Source organism: Marmota flaviventris, chromosome X, assembly GCF_047511675.1.
Source record: "Marmota flaviventris isolate mMarFla1 chromosome X, mMarFla1.hap1, whole genome shotgun sequence".
NCBI lineage: Eukaryota > Metazoa > Chordata > Mammalia > Rodentia > Sciuridae > Marmota > Marmota flaviventris.
Window position 1 is genome coordinate 66,710,631 of NC_092518.1, and position 20,237 is coordinate 66,730,867.

The window sequence follows — 20,237 nt, forward strand, 5'->3', positions numbered from 1 at the left end:
ATAGTTCTAAACTGTTACTAGTGCTCTGATAGAGTAGGTAATGGGTAACATCTGTGTCATAAAGAAAAATGGAGTTATATTCTATTAGGGAGGAAGACATCATAGGGGAATTGTATGTGAAAGATCAGTAATTACTTGTTAAGCAGATGGGAGGAGGATGCAAAGAATATGTGGATAAAAGGTAAGAAAATGCACAACTGATGATTTATAGAGTTTAGTAGGGTTAATTGGGGAGAGTTGTTGTAACTGAGAGCTGGGATAGAATGGTCTATATATGCCTCTTTGAAAGAACAAATATGGAGTTTAGATTTTACCCTTTAAATCAGCAATTCTCAAAATTATGGTACTTGAGTGTCACCCTGAAGCTGTTAATTTGAAATTCAAATATATTTGCTCCAGCTTTAAAAATCTGTGGAAAAATTCAGGAATATAAATATTTAATAAGCACTCTAGATGATTGTGAGGAATGTGGTTTTCCTACACCACAGAGTGATAAACTTCGTGTTGCAGGCTGTGTAGACTCGTTTAAGCTTATGTTTTAGAAACATCATTCTAATGCTACTTATTTGCCCATTAAAATTACTAAGGGTGGTATCTAGATATCATATTTTTTATTACTTAGGTGATTCCAATTTTTAGCCAAAAATAGCAGCACAAATGTAGCAGTAGTGTGGAAGGCAGATATTTTAATAACAAAACTGGAAATTAATTAAGATATCATTAAAAGAATGTGGGCAAGAGTAATAAAGATATGAACAAAAACAATGGCTAGACAGCTGGAAAACTTAAAGGTAAATGAAATATTAATACCAGTTCACCTAAGGGTTGATGGAGTGAGGGCATGAGTGATATTAAGGATGACATTTAAGTTTCTCAGTTGGATCTTGAGTGGATTGGTTTGCCTCTCAACAAGAGAAGAGAAGAACTACTTGAGGAAAAAGAGTTTGCAAAAAAAAAAAATCTGCCATTTTATAGCAGAGGTGGGGGCAAAGGGGAGGTGACCTAAAATTGTTTTTAGTACTAGTACCAGATTTTAGTGTGTAAAAAATTCATCTGCTGGGAATGCTGGTGCAAGCCTATAATCCCAGTGAACCAGTAGGCTAAGGCAGAAAAATTACAAGTTGGAGGACAGCCTCAGAAACTTAGCAAGATCTTGCCTAAAAATGAATACATATAAATAAAAATATCTGTGAATATAGCTCAGTGAAAAAAATTCCCCAGTCTTCCATCCCCAGTATAAAAATAATCACTTGAAGATATTTTTAATTACATAAATTCCTACTTCCTCTATCTTCTTTTTTAGGAAGACTTGGAATATTATTTGATGCTTTTTTTTCCTTTTTCCTTTTTTAAAAAATCACATCAGTACAGTCTATAATCCTTTGCTAATTGTACTGATAAACATTTTAAAAATAAAGTTGAAAGCCAATTGAAAATTGTACTAAAATCTACTTCATGCTTATAAATGGATAACTACTAGTGACCTTTAAAATTTGATGCTAATAGATACTTATTTATTTTTTATTTTTTTAAAAATATTTTTTAGTTGTCAATGGACCTTTATTTTATTTATTTATATGTGGTGCTGAGGATCGAACCCAGAGACTCACACATGCTAGGCAAGTGCTCAACCACTGAGCCACACCCCCAGCTCAGTTTTTTTATAGTTAAATAAAATGTTCACAGAGTAACAAAGAAATTATTTAATGCACCCTTGAAATGGAACCAGTCCATGTATTAAAGTGATTAATTAAACAGATCTATGAAGTATATGTAGAACCGTCTTAGTAAACATCTCAGCATAACTGCCCGTTCATTCCATCTTCAGGAATTTCAGAATCTCTTTGTTTTCCTTTGCCTTGTGGAACATTTCGAAATCCTAAAACCAAAACAAAACAAAAATAAAATTAACTTGTAACATCAGTGATAATAATTCTCAATTATGACCCCATTAAACTCAAGTGTCCACGTTAAGTCTGCCTAGGCTTTGCAAACCTCTGCTAGTTAAGTTAGATGAAAAATTTCTCCAGAATACGACTTATTTCATATTATGATGTATGATGAAAAATACTGATATAATTATCTTCAAACAAGCTTCATGATATATTTTCTTTTCTTGTTTTCTTTTGGAAGTACTAGTGATTGAATCCAGGGGTGCTTAGCAACTGAACAACAGCCCCAACTCTTTTTCAAATTTTGAGACAAGGTCTCACTAAATTACTAAGGGCCTCACCATGTTACTGACACTGGCCTCAAAATTGTGATTCTCCTGACTCAGCCTACTGAGTCGCTGGGATTACAGGTGTACGCCACCTGCCTAGATGTTATTTTATTTTTATTTCTTGATGATTACCATTCTGACTGGAGTGAGATAAATCTCAGTGTTGTTTTTTTTTAATATTTATTTGTTTAGATTTAGGTGGACACAATATTTTATTTTTATGTTGTGCTGAGGATTGAACCTAGTGCCTTATGCATGGTAGGTGAGCACTCTACCTCTGAGCCACAACCCAGCCCTCAGTGTTGTTTTGATATGCATTTTCCCTTATTGCTAATAATGTTGAACAATTTTCATATATGTGTTGGTCATTTGCTGCAATTATAGGCATGTGCTTCCATGCCCAGCTATATTTTCCTTTTGTAATAATCTTTTCTTCATAAAATAAAAATTGCCTTGCTTTCAGGAACTTAATTAAATTATTCTATAGCTGGGGAAATCTAACCCTCTTACCCTGTACATATACATTTTCTCTTGTATATGACTTTAAGATATGAAATGAAAATAGAATAAAAATGGATATTCACTCTTACTCCACAATAGTCTTGGCCATTGAATATTTGAGGTGGTAGAGCCTTAGGTGTGGAAACCTTCATCCTCATTTCTTGGAGTACTTTCAAACTGATAGAAATATCTATTAATTCATACTGTACTTTGTAAGCATCTAAAATTCTGATAACTTCTTCTTGTCTCTGCTTTACCTAGATAGAAATATAGAAAGAAAGATGTTAATAAGTTGAATCAATTGATCCCAATATTTTTTCCCCTTCCTTGTCCATTATGTTATAGAACAGGAATAGCTATTAATGGTACAAAGCCTGATTGTGAAACAAATTAGGGATTCTTGTAAATATTTTGAAACAAAGTTAAGTATTGTTCTTGTGAAGTTTATATGTTTGTATGTGTGTGTGTATGTATATGTGTGTGTGTATATGTATATAAACACATTACATATAGTATATATGTCATATAAACATTTAATATATGCATGTGTATATATGTGTATACACATGTTTGTGTATATGTGTATACATAGATAGATGTGCAACAGACTGTACGTGGCACCATTCACAGTTGCCATAAGTGTAAACACTGTACTGATGCAGTATTAAATCATAACTGCATAAAATTAGCCACAATACATTCTATACAACTATATTAATTTTGTAGCCATCTACTGTTCCTATTTCAATGAGCTCTTATGTTTGGAGTATGTGCTTTAAAAATCTAAGGTGAATCTATGTGATGCTAATCATCTCTGCATGTGCAGTTCCTCTCTTCAGTTAATTGCACCATTCAGTAAAAAGTGATCTTTCCTGGTTCTCATGTACTTTCAACATATATAATATATAACATTTAAAATGTGTACTATTCAACTGTATACTTTATTGGTAAGGTTTCTGGTCTTGAGGAATCAAAAGTTAAATTGCAGATTTTCGACTGTGGGGGTAAGACTGATCTCTGCTCTCCTAACACCTCCCAGCCTCCCAGAATTGTTCAATTGTCAACTGTATATAAGAAAATTATAGTGTCTGTGGGGGTTGAAAATCTCTTATGGATTGTAAATATTTACCAGATTGATTTCACACTGTATTTTAAGCTGTTAAGAACATTCTGCTAATAGTTGAGGCAGGCTTTTGCACTCGTTCGTGCTTTAATTTATACTGGTATCTATGGCAGTTCTGGATAGGAAATGGACATGATACCACATTTTAATACTGAGGGAAACATACTACAAGTTACAAATCACAGAGACTAAATCAGAGAGGCAATCCAAAGGATGAAAAAATAAATACATGAACGGATTACTATTTATAAGTAAGTGAGTATATCAAGGTGGTCACTTCTTACTCTGTCCTTTCATATGAACTGTTAAATTCGTATCATCTGCTAATAGGTAAAATTTCAAGAGTTGGTTATTTTTTAAAATATTTTTAGCTGTTTATGGACCTTTATTGATTGATTGATTGGTTTATTTTTAAAAAATGTTTTTAGTTGTCAATGGACCTTTTTTTATTTATTTATATGCAGTGCTGAGAATCGAACCCAGTGCCTCACATGTGCTAGGCAAGCACTCTACCTCTGAGCCACAACCCCAGCCCCAAAAGTTGGTTATTTTTAAATGTATTTAATAGCCATATTTAAAAAAAAAACCTACAACATAAATCTTAGGTAAAGGTTAAGGTTACTACATTTTCATGTGACAAACTTGGTCAATTTTGTCAAATAAAATCTGTAATGAAAGAAAACATGTGAAAGCAATCTGACAAACCCAAACCCAGCTTATTCAAGTGGGATTTCTATGAAAGTGCATGTCAGTAGGCTTTTTGTTTGATGACTTGAAATGGTAATCCTGCCATGCTTAGAAAACTGTGACTATATCCAATGGATAATGGAGAAAATTCTGAAATTCTAAAATGCAGCATTTCTAATTTCTAAGGCTCATTAGTTTTTTAAAACTGAGAAGTCATATTACATGAGATTTGAGTCACATTTTTATACTAATTTTTCAAAACCTTTTCAGAGGAACCCATTAGAATAGGGTTGCCTAGAGCAGTGCTATTCTGTGTGTGATTCACAGACTAGCAGCATCAGCATTAGTCCACCTCAAATCTACAGTGTCAGAATTTCTGGGGGTGGGTCCTAGGAAAAATTTATTTTAACAAACCCTCCAGATGATTGTTATCTACAGTATGTCATGGGACAAGAGTTCAGTGGGTGATCTACTGAATTCATTGTGGTTCTTACTCCAAATCATTCCCTCTTACAGTTACTAAACTCAATAACATTAATTACAATGCTAAAAAGAAAAACCTAGTAAAATAGCCCACAGGTTTCTTTTTTTAAATCTGCTCATTTTTATTCTTGTGGGTTAGTACACAGGCGAAAACACTAAACTACCAGACCAGGTTTTATGCAAAATCAGCCTCCTCTTTCAAGACTGAATTAATCTCATTCCTCCTGCAAATATGGAGTTTGACACACAGAATGATTGTGGTGAAGCTATGTCAACCATTTATAATCAATTCCAAATTCCTCAGTTTTCATTTTTGTCTAAAAAAATCGTAGAAGGAGGTTCTTGGCCATATATTGGTCATTCTATAGTTGTGCTGCCTAATGTGATAACCACTAGTCACATGTGACTATCATGGAATGAAATGTGGCTACTCCAAAATGAGATGTACTATATGTAGTATTTGCACAATTCATAGTAAATTTGAAGACAATATAAAAATAATATATAATATTTGCATTTCTTATATTGATTACATGTTGCAATAATGGTATTTGGATATTTTGTGTTAAACATATTAAAGTTAATCTCACCTGTTTTTTAAATAGCTACTAAAATTTCAAGTTACATATATGGCTTTCATTATATTTCTGTTGCACAGTTCCATTCTATAATATTTCCTACATTCTGGTTAAAAGAAGTCATTTAAATTTCAATTCATCTAAGAAACGTCTGATCTATGCAAATACATCTACTTATTAGAAATTGACAGTTTTTAGGGGAAAACAATGGAATGAATCTGACATAACTTTCTTATGTACATATATGAATGTTACACAGTGGATCTCACCATCTTGTACATCCACAAACCTGGGGTCTTAATTAGAATAAGATATACTGCATGCTTGTATAATTATATTAAAAGGGACTCTACTGATATGTATAACTTAAAAAAATAAGAAGTCGACAGTTTGGCAGGGTGTAGTGGTGCACCCTGTAGTCCCAGCGACTGGGGAAGCTAAGGCAGGAGGTCACAAATTGGAGGTCTCTGTAATTTAGTGAGAACCACAGCAACTTAGTGAGACTCTGCCTCAAATTTTTTTAAAATCTTTTTTTTAGTTATCAATAGACCTTTATTTTATTTATTTATATGGTGTGCTGAGAATCGAACCCAGTGCCTCACACATGGTAGGCAAGCACTCTACCACTGAGACACCACCCCTGCCCCTGCGTCAAATTAAAAAAAAGAGTGGGGATATAGCTCAGTGGTAAAACACCCCTGAGTTCAATACCCAGTACCTAATAGTAATAATAATAATAATAATAATAATAAATAAGAGTTTGTCTCATTTGGGTTCTCTTCTCTGAGGAGTTTAGGTGTTCATTCACTGTCATTTTCCCTCTCCCTTCCTAAATAGGGTTCTTTATTTCTACCATTTGAAATACAGGTAAAATTACTGAAGGTCCTTGAGGTGGTTGAATTCAAGATACCAGTAACTTCCCATGTCAGTCAGTTCTTAGAGCTCAATCTGTATGAGAGAGTTAATCACATTATCTGTCCTTCTGTGCACCGCCCACCTCCCAAAGCCTAGAGAGTATGGAGTTGAGAGGAAAGGAAGAAAGGTTATGTAAAGTATTAGCAAAATTTTGAAGTTTCCAACTAGAATGTCTTCACTCTAGTCTCTCCCGCTCCCGCCCTGGCGCTGAGGCCCTTTTCTTCCTACTCACCTCCCTAGAGCCTGACACGCTGGTATAATAGACTTTAATGGAATTCATTGTTTCCACGCAGGGTACTTTTGCAGGAGTAATAAGAAGTTAACTACTTCACGGCTACTTCCCTCAGCTCAGCTTGGCTTCAGTAGTCCGAACACCCAGCTTTGCCCTCCTCCAAGCGGGTTTCTAAGGGCCAGTAGCCCTTGGGCTCGGGATTGGCTGGAAAACAAGCGCCCCTGTGGCGCATGCTAGCTCCCATTCTGAGGAAAGCGGGTTCCTGGTGACCAGAGAGCGGAAGCCCCCACCGGCAGGCGGGGAGGAGGGCTGGACTCCCAGAAGTGATAAACACTAGCTAAATCCTCTTTTATCTCCTCATTTGAGAGGCCCTGGAGAGGAGGAGCGGGAAGTGTAAAATGCATTCTCAGGCCCAGCATGCTATCCATTTCCCTCCGCCCTGCTTGGAAAAGGAGGCTAGGCAAGCGGGAACTTTTCTGTAGGCTACTAAAGCTGCGTAAAAAATACGGAGTCACCTGAGACCGAAAGTATTCCAAATGCAATGTACTGCGTGGAAAAAAACACAAATAAAACTTGTGTTGTTTGAGTTTAAAGAGAAAGAACAAACGGTACTCGTCGGGAGGTGACCATCATATCAACATTATCTTTTCTCTTTGCCCAGGGAGCTTCCTCTTTTCTCTCTCCTACCGCCCCCCCCCCCCCCCCCGCAGCCCTCCGCCCTTCTTGAGAACGTGATTTGCAGCTCTCCTTTTCCTTCTGGGAGTCAATTTTTTAGTTTGTGCTATACCAGGTGCAATATTCCCGGCCTCTCCTAACACTTTTTCTCTTTTCCTCTTCTGTAAAAAGATGACCTCTTGCTTAAATGTTGACTTCCTTTTCAATATATTCTTAACTCATTTTCCAGTTAATCTTTTTCAGTAGTGGAGTGTAGTAATATTTTGGGTGTTTCCCAAAAGTGGGTAGATGATAATGGAAATTAAGAGCGAAGGACCAAAGAACTGCTCAGCCCCAGCTCCCGAGTTAGGCAAATTCATATTCTATGGTTCTCCCACTTAATTACTATGGATTTGGGGCAGATTACTTACTTACTTCCTGTCAGTATCTCTGTGGTTAAAATGAGTATGGTCATACCTACCTACCAATATCCTTGTCAGGATCAAATGAATTAAGTATGTGAAAGTGTTTGGCACACCATTTAAATAGTAGTTCAGAAAATGGTAATAATAATTATTGATGATAATAATTGCTAGACACATTCAGGACACATCAGTGAACAAAAAAAAAACCCTACTTTTGCCTTCAAGTAACTCACAGAGTAAAACCTGACAAAAGAAGGTAAATATAGAGAAAACTAAAGGAGACTAGTGGGTCAAGGCAGGCAGCCCTAAATAATTGAGAGCTGAACTACAACCTGAAGGATGTATAGTCTGCAGGGAATTTAGAAGAACAAAGGACTTTTTGGTAGAGAGAGGAGTCATGAAAAAAAATGGCAATTGTAGCTTTGGAAGCAAGTAGAGAAATAAAAGGGAGGCTGAGGAGGTAAACTGGGAAAATCAACAGAGGTTTTCTGATTTCATGTTGGATTTTAGTTTTATTTTATTTTATATTATTTAATAATATTTTCAAAGTTGTTTCCTGTTGTGCCAAATTGTGGATAATCATAACTTGTAGATCTTCTGTGAAGATTAAATGTAAAACGTTTGTAAGAATCTTTCACTTTGAGGCATGTCATAAGTTGTATCAACTTGTATTAATCAATGGATGATAGAAGCCTTTGAAAATTTTAGCAGTTTTTCATGAAAGGCAGACCAATTTTACATGTTAATTTGATTAGAAGAGGGCCAGACTGGAAGCATTTGCAGCAATCCAAGAACTAAAGATCATGGCAGTTGTGAAAGGCAGAGCTTTTAAGACAGGACATCCAATACAACTTGGATCAGCTGGATGTAGGGGTCAGCAAGGCAAAAAAACAATGAAGGAGTATAATGTAGGAGGAATTAGACATCTCCATTTCCTTTTAATATTCTGTTGTAATACTATGTGTAAGAAATCAATTTTTTAAATTGTTTTTATTATCTTTCTCATGTGGACTGTAACATATTTCCTCAGTTCAAGATAAGCCATTCCCTTGGCTCCAATTAATGCACTATTACTTGTAAGAGAATAACTTGACAGCTTAAAATAAAAAAAAAAAATTGATTGGTATGGCCTACAAAGTTAAATTTAACCTACTCTGTAGCATGTTTTTTTTGATAATTATTTAAAATGATAAAATACTGTGAAACAAAAGCTATATTTATAATTGTAGCCCAAAATATTAACTATGTAAAAATTTTCTTTATGCTTCTCAGTCTACTTTAGCATTTTATATCTAGATTTACTTATGACTTTGGAAATCCTTGATAAAGATAACAAATATTTTTCTTGTCATTTGTGTGAATTATTTATTTTTTCAATCATTCACATTGTTGGATAGTAGCTAGCAATGAATAGTGAAATGCATGGCAAGGTCACAAATGTTCTTTAAATTACTTTAGGATCTTTAAACTACTTTCAAAGTGGAAGAGAAAGCAAATAGCAGTTAATTTGTTGAAAACAAATAGCAGGTTAAAAAAAAAAAAGAAGAAGCAGTTGCCCAGGGTTGTGGTTCATGGTAGAGTGCTCACCTAGGCCCTGGGTTTGATCCACAGCACCACAGAAAATAAAGGTATTGTGCCCAACTACAACTAAAAAATAAATATTTTTTTAAAAAGAAGCAAAGGGGCTAGTAGGAAAATGTGTTAAAATAAAAGTATTAATGGGAGTAACTCTTTACAGGATCTTTGAGGTTGGTGTGAAGCTAGGAATTATAGCCAGAGGTGTTTCTGTTTGTATGGGAAGTAAGATTACCTTAGTTGTGTGGGTGCAATAAAGTAACTTCTGACCAGTTACTGACTCCAATGTCCACATTAGCATGGGATTGACTTGTAGATGAAGCCCACTAAATAGGATGGCCACCATGACAGTTCCAGAGAGGACCAACTAAGGTCAGAATCTCCACTGCCCTACATGAAAGAGGTGTTGAACACCTGATTGGTGAAGGTTGCTGAAGAGGACCCTAATTCTCCTGGTAAACATCAAAAGGTGATAAGGTTAGAGACAGCATTGTGTTGTATGTCATTCTCTGCTTGGAGACAGCCCATTGTCTCTATTGAGAATGCTCCTTGCTTGAGCCTTACTTTCCTTTTACTTTCCTTTCACCTCACTTTCACTTATAATAAAGTTCTCTTGCATGGCTTTTGGTGTCTGACTTGAAATTATCTTTCTGGGAATACAAAAAACAAGGTTTGGAGTTCCAGCTCCCTGCTTTCCTGTGACAAAATTATTATGAATACATGCTCATTATATCATAATTCAAATCATATAGAAATACAGGGTCTAAAAATAAAAATATCACTTTACCTGCTTCCTTATATTGAACAACAGTTCTGTTTTTTATGCTTTTCCACCACAATAGTTGTATATATTAAGGCAATGAAAAGGGGGAGAAAGTCAACTCAGCAAGGAAGTTAACCACACAGGCTTTGATATCAGGCTCTACCACTTACATTTGCCTAATATCGGGCAAGTTATCTAACTTCTCTGTGCTTGTTTTCTTATAGGTAAAATGGAAATAATAATATCTGTTTCATATATATATATATTATGATGATTAAATTATTATGTGTAAAGTATTTGGAAGTGTTGACACATAGCACAAGCAATTCATGATGGAATCATACTGCATATTCTATTCTGCAAGGTGCATTCTATACAGATAACTAGGAAATATGGTATAGTGATTAACAGCATTGGATATGAATCCATTGCTTGATTCTAATCCTAGTTCTGTTATTTACCTGTTTGTTACCTTCAGCAAGTATATAATCTTTCTCTCTGCTTTTTTTCTGTAAATGGGAATAATAATATCTTGTTCATGTAGTGTATGTAGAATATGTAGAATAACTGGTAGTAATTATTTAATAAATACTTGCTATTAAATCCTTAAAAATTCTCAGATATAAATTAAAGCCACACTGAGATTTAATCACGTTCCAGTTAGAATACAAATCACCAAAAATACAAATAAATTCTGGCAAGGATATGGAGAAAAATGTGCACTCATACATTGTTGGTGGGACTGCAGATTGGTTCAACTAGTTTGGAAAGCAATATGGAGCTACGTCAAAAGATTAGTAATGGAACTACCATAATACCCCATTATTTCATTCCTTGATATTTATCGCAAATAATGAAAATTAGCATACTATAGTGATACAAGCACATCAATATTTGTAGCAGTACTATTCACAATAGCAAAATTATGGAACCAACACAGGTGCCTATCAAAAAATGAATGGATGAAGAAAATGTTATGGTATATATGAATTCATATGGAATATATGAATGGAATATATAAATGGAATTTAAACAGTCAAAAGGAGGAATGATATTTGGCATTTGCTGGTAAATGGGTGGAACTGAAGAACATTATGCTAAGTGAAATAAGCCAGACTCAGAAAGTGAAGGTTTGAATGTTTTCTTTCATATGTAGAAGCTAGAGCAAAATAACATAAAAAGAGAGGGGGCACCATGAAAATAAAAGGAACATCAATGGAGTAGGGGAATATTATTAAGGGAGAAGGAGAGGGGACAGGAAAAGGGAGGAATTGTCCAATGAAATTGACCAAATTTTGCTATGACTACACCATGTGAATTTCACTTTATCTATAAAGTACCAATTAAAAAACTGTAAATAATTAGAAGGAAGACCAGTAGTGTAGAGGAAGGGGAACAGAGGGAGGAGAAGTAGAGAGAAAGAGGAAGTACTGTAATGGAACAAATTGTATTCCATGCATGTGTGTATTATGTCAAAATTAACCCACTTCAATGTATAATTATGCTGCACTAATAAAAGCAGTTTAATATTTCATGTCCTAGATGTATCATGATTTTTCTACCATTTAAACCATTTTTTGTTTGTTTTGTTCTTTCCACATTTTATTGGTGTATTAAAGTTGTACATAATTATGGAATTTGTTATTACATATTCATACATGCACAAAAAACAATACTATTTTTGGCCAGTATCACTCCTCAGCTGTGTCATAATTTATTTAACCATGCTCTTATTAATGGCCATTTGGATTATTTCAAATTATTCATTATTACAAAATATGCTGGTACCACTTTTTATTCCATTTAAAAAATGAAAATAGCCTTGCCTCTACCTTCATTTACTTGAAGAAAGCTGTTGTTAACATTTTCTGACTCTCAATTTCATTTCCAACATGAATAAACACTTTCAAGATCCTCTTTTGGTATATGATCATTACCATACCAGACATGTGATCAACCCACATCATTTTCCTATTACTTTGTTTCAGTCGTAGGGTATGAACGGAAAGCAGAAGCATTTTATGTGGTTAAAGCTATCTTTCTGAAATGTTGAGTAGAAGCTGAGAACCAACGACTTTTTTGTGTTTGGAGTGTTGGAACTTTGGAATACCAAATCTAAAAGTACATTGACATTTTGAAAAGGTAAGTCTAAATTCTAACATATTCCAGCTCATATTACTTTATTTTCTTCCAAAAGTCTTTTAAGTATAAATAAAAGTAGATTTCCTGGGAATATTTATAGTAGACACTATAGACTTGAAAAAGGAAAATTGTGTTTTGAATCAAGTCTACTTTTTCTTTTCATGCCTTAATAAAGTATATGAAATGAAGAAATTCTTCCAGTGGCACTAAAGAACCATGAAAACATTGAAATACCTGCTTATTACTATAAGATTTGAGTCCAAAAGAAGAAAAGGAAAATTAGAAAGAAGCGTAAAGAAAAAAGTAAAAGGGGAAAAAAAGAATGGTAGTGAATTTGAGAAACCTATTTGCATTTATATTAATTTATATTATTGAAAAATAAATGGCTGTATTTCTATTCTAAATCAGAAAGTTTGCATGAGTTCAAATAATATATATTTTCCTACAACTTATGCAATTTAGGTTATAGAAATTTTTCAATGTTATGCTTCAAACAATATTAATTAAAAGAACATGTAAAACCAATGGTATATCTTTGAAAGCAGGCTTTATTTTAAGTAGACTCTTGGAAGAAAAATTGTTGGACATTTTAGTCAATTCTAAATTAATTCTAAATGACAGCTGAATGTAAAAATTATACATTTGTAAACTTGCAGTGCACTATATTATATTATCCTTATTGGGATGATTAGCTTGCCTAGCATTTTGAACTTACATGTTTGATCTCCAGCACCACACACAAATAGTATTATCATGGTGATAAACCTGTGAAGAAGGAAAATAATGTTACTCTTTAACTAATGCAAAAATTGTGAGTAAGAAATAAATTATCCAATAAAAAGTGGTCAATGGTAGTACTGGAACTAAAGCCTCTTTATTCCTAGCTTTATTCTCTATCATTTGAGAAATATTGCCTTCTTTAATTATCTTTTCTTCACATAGGAGATAAATTCTTATTTGATATTGTAATATACATTGCCTTAATGAGTTCTTTTATGTTATAGGAATACTACAGTCTTCCTTTTAGAAAATTTCTTTAACAAAATGCTTGGAGAAGCCTTCCTAATTGAACTCCCATACAAAGAACAGAAATATACAAAATTTTGCAAACCAGTAACATGTAAGAAGACATCAAATGATGAAAAAGAAACTTGGAAAAATAAACTTTTAGATATAGAAGACAATTCACTTTCCCCGCTTAAGAGGGAAAATCAAGAAAAAATTATGAAAGAAAGTTTAAATGAACAAAGTAATGATACAAATAAAATAAAATCTGTGGATGAGCTATCTGCGGTAAAATGCAAAAATACACCTCTTCCAGGAACTGTGTCCATTGCATTGACCATTCCAAAGAGAGAACAACATGATGAAAGACAAGTGGATTTATATCGATCCTGGTCATGTACCAGTATTTGCCAGAATTATCCTGATCTACAGATTGGAGGTGATCATGTGGGGAACATGTATGATTCAGGCTGCTTTGTTGAACACACACATGATGATGTTTCTAATGGTCCCCTTTTACTTTCAGTAGATATACCATTGGGCCATTCTCCTATCATTGAGCCTCTGGAGAAAACACCCACCTCAAAGTTATTGAATGGAGATGAAATTCGAGAAAAAAGTATGCTGTTTCATAAGCAGCCTCTCTCCAATTCTATGCTTAATAGCTATATGGAAAAAAAGGTCGATGAACTCTATAAACAATTTTTGGAAGAAAATCTCACCAGGTGTTGCTCCATAACCAATCTTATAGCTTCCAATCTGCTAATGAACAATATAAATCAGATTAGTCTTCAAATTTCCCAAGAGCAGAACATAGAGGCATCAAAAGCTCGGGAAGCTCTTCTGCACTCTTTAACACTATGTAATCTTCGTAACATTTCCCATGGAAACAGTTCTGAATTTAGCACTCCTAACTTACAAATATCAAACCAGACAAGTAGGGAACTTGTATCACATTTATAGTAGGAATCAACTGTAGATTAATTTGATTAACTTCAGCAAGACTTCAGTAAGAATAGTCTTCTCTGGCTTATCATGTCACATAAAATCTCTTTTGAGGTATGGTTATCATGCTGCTTTAAAAAATGATTTGACTCAGTGTACATTCAAGTTGTTGTAGGAGATAACTATAAGAACTAAGTTTTATGAGTATATTTTCTTACTGTTTTGACATCATTAGTGATTACGTGCTTATCTACAGAGTAGTCACTGGCACACCAAATCAATCAGCTCACTGTCAATCAACTTTATTTACAACAAAAGTGGGATGAGAAGTGCATGTTTGCTCTAAGCTACTGAAAGGACCACTAAAAGCTATTCAGAATGGGACATTTATTTCTGTACAAAAAGGTTTATAGACATATTAGTAGTGCTTAAATTTTCATTTTATTTCTTAACCCTTTCATTTTATTTATTTCTTAAATCCTTCATTTTATTTCTTACATCCAGGATCCTTTACATTGACAATCAGAATATCCTAGTGAAATTTTACACATATTCATACACACACACATACACATATGTTTATGTGTTTATTCATACACACACATATCATATGTTTCATTTCTTGGTGTATTTGAATGCCTATGCAATGAAATATACAAAATTTTGCAAACCATTAACATGTAAGAAGATCTCAAATGTTTGGAAAAACAAACTTGTAGATACAGAAGACAATTTACTTCCCCTTTAAGATGGAAAATTATGTTATAATTTATGTCGTATATTATACATAATCAGAATAATATATACTACAAATTGTATATCATGATATATAATTTTCACATAAAATTGGAGTATGGGGTCTATTCAAAAATACCTTAAACAAAATTGAATTTAAATAACATTTGAAAGAAAAATGAAAAAAAAGTCTTAAGAAAAATAGTGATTTTGTCAGTGCTGTTTGTTTTAAAACTGTATATTTTGAATTTTCCTGGGATAAGCATCAGCTTTGTTACATCAGTATGTTCTTCCTAGTTATTTTCATGGATGGGATGAATTTTAAAAATTTTTTAAAATTGTATGAAAACATACAGTATCCTGGGTTAGAATAAAATTCAGCAACATAGAATTGAAATTTAGGAATCTGATTTAAATAAATTAACCTTATGGGATAGTATGGTTTATTGCAGACTTGTAAACAAAACTCTGCAGTTAATACTTCACACTTCTCTTAGTGATTATCACATATCTTTGCTTGTTAAATATAGTGGTATGAATTTACACTATGGTTTTTTATGGCTGCATTATATAGTAATAATATTTGTGCATTAGTAATCACTCCTTCCCCTCCAATTATCTCTTTTGTCTTTGATTATATTATATATAGTGTGTCACCAACTCATCATTTTCATTAAATGTCCTTAGATTTTTTCATTCTTCAAATTTTTATAATAAGTATCTTTGATTTATCCTGTTTATCCCTTCATCACTCTTTTCCCCTTCATTTTTTTCACATAATCTCAATTTCTATTTTTCACATGTTTGATTCTGAAATGACAATGGGTAAAATGTTTTGAAAAAAACTGACTCTCATATAGATACTGAAAATGAGTTTTGTGTATATTTTCTTCTATTTGGTTAAATTTGTATATTTTTAGCACAAGATTTATCAAAATGAGAACGTATTAAAATCTATATTTTCTAAACTGAATTAAATATTGTTAGTCAATAATTTTCTTAGGTACAGTGCCATGTGTTAATATTTGATTTACGAAATGTATCTATTCATAAATAGTGTTGAGACTATATAATACTATATAAAAATGTATTGAGCCAATATCTAATTAAAATGCATATTTATGCTCTCATGTTTAAAATATCCTCCTTTTACCTATACTTATTTCCAACCTCATCAAAATGCTTACTGTATAAAAATACTATGATTAAAATTGGCTAAAATATACTGTAATAATCAAATAAGCAAAGATAATGAGTTTGGTGTTATGTTTTAGTCTGATGTTATACCTGTTAACTTCCTTGTTTTAATGAAATACACATATTAATTTGCAATTTAGCATAGTTTGGGTTTTCTATTTTTCACTATAGGTATCACATTTATGATTATACTTTTCTCTTTCAAAAATATATTTGAAATATATGGAATAATGGTTTTATTTCTGTCTCACTGCTGCAGTAGTTGAAAATATTAGTTTATAGTTGTAAAAATTGGAGAATGTGGGCTGGGGTATAACTTCATCATGGAGCACTGGCTTGCACATGTGAGGCACTGAATTTGATCCTCAGCACCACATAAAAGTAAATTAAAAAGTAAAGGTATTGTGTCCAACTACAACTAAAAATATGTATTTTTAAAAATTGTATAACGTTAGTGATTCAGCAGTTGAAGAGAATTGCCAGATTTCCACAGGGAAGAAGTTCAAGAGGTTAAGAATGTTGCTTAATACAGTGTTGCTTCCTGCATTTATTGGTCAGTTTAAACTACATTTCATCTTTGGCCCAGAAAGGGTTTGAACCAATTTGAGATAAATTTTTTTTCAGGAGAATCCTTGAAACTTGAACCCTATTCAAAGAATAGAGTCTACCCTGGATTCTTGGAATTTTTAGGCTTAATCTGCCTCGTGGACTAATTTCCAGATGAAGCTAGTCTCCATGAGGTTTTTTTTTTAATAAAATTTAATTTTTATTTTTAGTTATACATGATAGTAGAATGTATTTTGGCAGAATATACATACATACAGTGAAATTCCATGAGGTTCTTATGGCAAGAGCTACCACTTACATGGAACAAGCAAGGTTGTAAGCTGACTGTCTAGATCTTAGTAAAACCAAAGTATATAGCTTCTGCTTTGGGGGCAGGATATCAATCTATCTCCAAATATAATTATTTTTTCTTTCTTTTAACAGGTAAGTTTAGTTAATATATCATTACTACATGATACTGACTTGGATTAAGGGTGAAGGAATGGTTGGATAAGGATTATTGTGTGGAATAAACTGAATTAGTTGTGTAGTTAAGTGTACAACTGTTTTCAGTCAATACAGGAAAGAAAGAAATCAATAAGTTAAATTAAAAGCCATTTAATGTTTTCATGACTAGTCACTTGCATGGAAAATTAGCCAATTGACTAAGCATATGTGAAAATTAATGAAAAATAAAATAATTATTTAATAGTAAAAATAAAAGAAAAAAATTGCTGGCAAAAAATTTCTCAAAATATTAAAAATGCCTATGAGCAATTTGGGACTTTTGATTCTCAACCATTACTGTGGGATTTTCTAAATGTTCACATTGTTATGTCTTGATTTAGTATTTATTAATAGATAAATTTAGCATTTATTAATAAATATTAAATCAAGACATAATATTTAGTATTCATTATAAATAAGCTGTTGCAATGATTTTTGGAAACAGCCTTTAAATAACTACATTTAATAACATATCTGTAAATATCAAGTCATAATATTTATTATTTATTATAAATAAGCAGTTGTAACAATTTTATGAAATGCCCTTTTAATTACTATATATAACAGCATATCTGGGGCTGGGATTGTAGTTCAGTGGTAGAGTGCTTGCCTCATACACATGAGGCCCTGCATTTGATCCTCAGTACCACATAAGAATAAACAAATAAAAATTTTAAAAAACCAGCATACCTGTAAAATTTATGGGAACCAAATCAAGATATGATAATAAGTAAGTTATGAAGTATAATGAAGTTGATAACTTCAACTTAAAAATATTGTATTATTTTTATGGGCAACTAAGTCAGAATTTTTCTGCTATTTCTATTTAAAACTGAGAAACTTGTAACTTTCAGAACTGCAATATTGTTCTGGTTTTTACTTCCTCAAATGAACAGAGGCAGTTCATCATGAGAAATATAAATTGTCAAAGACTTTATTTTTATCTGACAGTGATTGATGTTCAAAGATTGGCTATTTCCTAAAATTTATTTCTCTTGACGTTTGTACACTAGACCAATTTCTGCTAAATAGAATTTAAGTAAAATGTTAAAAGTTTAGGGACCATTTCAGGATCCCAGGGACTTCTGTCATTCTCTTAAGAATTCACTGCACTGTAGGGAATCCATATTATTGTAGAATGCCTTTATAGTCTTCTCCTTAGCAAAAACTTAGGAAGTAATATATAAATGTTCTATATAAGAATTCATGATTATAAGACCAGCTTGAATCTGAACTAGAACTTCAAAATTAGAATAAGTTCTTAGAGCTTTCTGTCTTCCAGAGAGGCATTTCTTTGGGATACTCAAGCTATTAGGAAAAACTGCCTGGCTTTTCATTCATTGAATAAATATTTGTTGAGGACTTTGGTAAGTGATAGGTCTAAATGTTAAACAAAATTGATCCAGTTTCTGTTTTTTACTGAGCTTTCAACCTCGCTGATACAGGATCAGAGAGCAATAGTAAATCATCACAATCTAACTTTAGGCCATGAGAAAATTGTCATGGAATTCTAAATAATCTATATTGGTAGTTCTGCCTGGACTCTTCATAATGTCACCTGAATCTCGTATCAATGACAGTTCTATTGTTGGTATCAATCAGTGTGGCTTTAGTGGTTACTAAACATGTTGAAATATTTCCATGCCAATTCTTATGAAGATGCTGCTCCTAGCCTTACAAGTCCTTCCCCTAAGACCACACTACATACTCTGGCCCCTCCTTCTGGGCCCTTGTATCTCCCCATGATCCAACAACTAACAGAAAAACAACAAGCCTCTAGGACCCAGCTCCAATATTACTTATGACAGTACTTGTCCTTATAAGTTAAATATTTTTATTCTCATTTCTGCTTGTATCTACTTCAGTACTGATATTTGTGTTCCAAAAACCCACCCAGTAATACTATTATTCCTAGACCTGGACCCTCTATTTTCTTGCATTTCTTTAGTAAGTGAAGGCTTATTATTGAACCTCAAGTCTTTTATCGGATCTTCCTTATTTTAGTCACCATCTTAAATTCTCTCTTGCATTGTTTTTGAATCTTTATTGCTTTTTGTTTCTGGGGGGGCCATTTGTTTTTTTTTTTTTTTTTGATAAACTAGAAAGACACAGGCTATCTTATGGAATTATTGCTTGACTTCCATTGACCAAATTGAGTGATCAAGATACATAATACTCTGAAAAGATCTAACTTGTGTGTTGGATAATGATTACCTTGAACATTGTACTACATAGGGCTGAGGATATAGCTCAGTGGGTAGAGTGCTTGCCTTGCATGCACAAGGCCCTGGGTTTGATCCCCAGCAACACAAAAAAATAACATAAAATCTTAAACATTGTGCTATATATTATTCCTGCTTCTTATGTAATCTCAGACATAAAACTACTGATTTTCTTTGTGCTTAATAGTGAACCAATTATTTCTGCTTCAGTTGCTGAGGAGTTAGACCTTAAAGTTTTAGTTATGAAGGGTCCATGTCCTGAGAGAGCTGCTGTCTATGTAAAGCTTCCTAATTTTTTTTTACCACAGAGCTTAAAGCATGAAACCAAAAGGTTTTATTACCTATTAAATACCTGTATACCTAACAGGGAGTGTTCTGTTATTGGTCATTGTCACGCAGTGATACTAATAGTTTTGAATTTGACTATCAGTTGTATGGTAGGCATCCGCTAAAAGCTGTGCTCACATTATCTTCTTTAATTTAAACAAACTTTTAAAAATTATATTTAATTATATTATTATTTTTATTTCAGACAGGAGGAAATTAAAGTTCAGAGAAGTTAAAAAATTGCCTGAAACTATAAAGCTAGTCAAAGTTGGAGTCAGTATTCAAATAAAAGCATATACATCAGAACCTGTGCTATTAACCCAGGATTGCCAGATAAATAAACCTACAGGAATCCAGTTAAATTTGAATTTCAGAAAAAAAAAACAAGGATTTACTTTTAGTGTAAAATGTGTCTCCATGCAATATTTGGAACATACTATATTAAACATTTTTT

The 20,237-nt window shown here is 33.0% G+C and overlaps 2 protein-coding genes across 3 annotated transcripts; one reads left to right on the forward strand and one right to left on the reverse strand.

The window, feature by feature from the left end:
• Nucleotides 1-1,688: 1,688 nt before the first annotated feature.
• LOC114089466 (SH3 domain-binding glutamic acid-rich-like protein 3) lies at nucleotides 1,689-6,991 on the reverse strand. 2 transcript variants are annotated; one of them, XM_027931341.2, is made up of 3 exons: nucleotides 6,741-6,991; nucleotides 2,812-2,979; nucleotides 1,689-1,879 (listed from the first exon to the last, which is right to left on the reverse strand). In XM_027931341.2, the coding sequence occupies exons 1-3, from the start codon at nucleotides 6,786-6,788 to the stop codon at nucleotides 1,814-1,816; spliced, it is 282 nt and encodes a 93-aa protein (XP_027787142.1). In that variant the 5' UTR covers nucleotides 6,789-6,991; the 3' UTR covers nucleotides 1,689-1,813. The 2 variants fall into 2 exon arrangements, with proteins under 2 accessions (XP_027787142.1, XP_027787132.1); XM_027931331.2 differs by having other exon boundaries at nucleotides 2,806-2,979.
• A 5,206-nt stretch (nucleotides 6,992-12,197) lies between these two features.
• Nucleotides 12,198-16,316, forward strand: LOC114090639 (TLR adapter interacting with SLC15A4 on the lysosome-like). The gene is made up of 2 exons (XM_027932849.2): nucleotides 12,198-12,299; nucleotides 13,304-16,316. The coding sequence occupies exon 2, from the start codon at nucleotides 13,344-13,346 to the stop codon at nucleotides 14,265-14,267; it is 924 nt and encodes a 307-aa protein (XP_027788650.1). The 5' UTR covers nucleotides 12,198-12,299; nucleotides 13,304-13,343; the 3' UTR covers nucleotides 14,268-16,316.
• The last annotated feature ends 3,921 nt before the right edge of the window (nucleotides 16,317-20,237 follow it).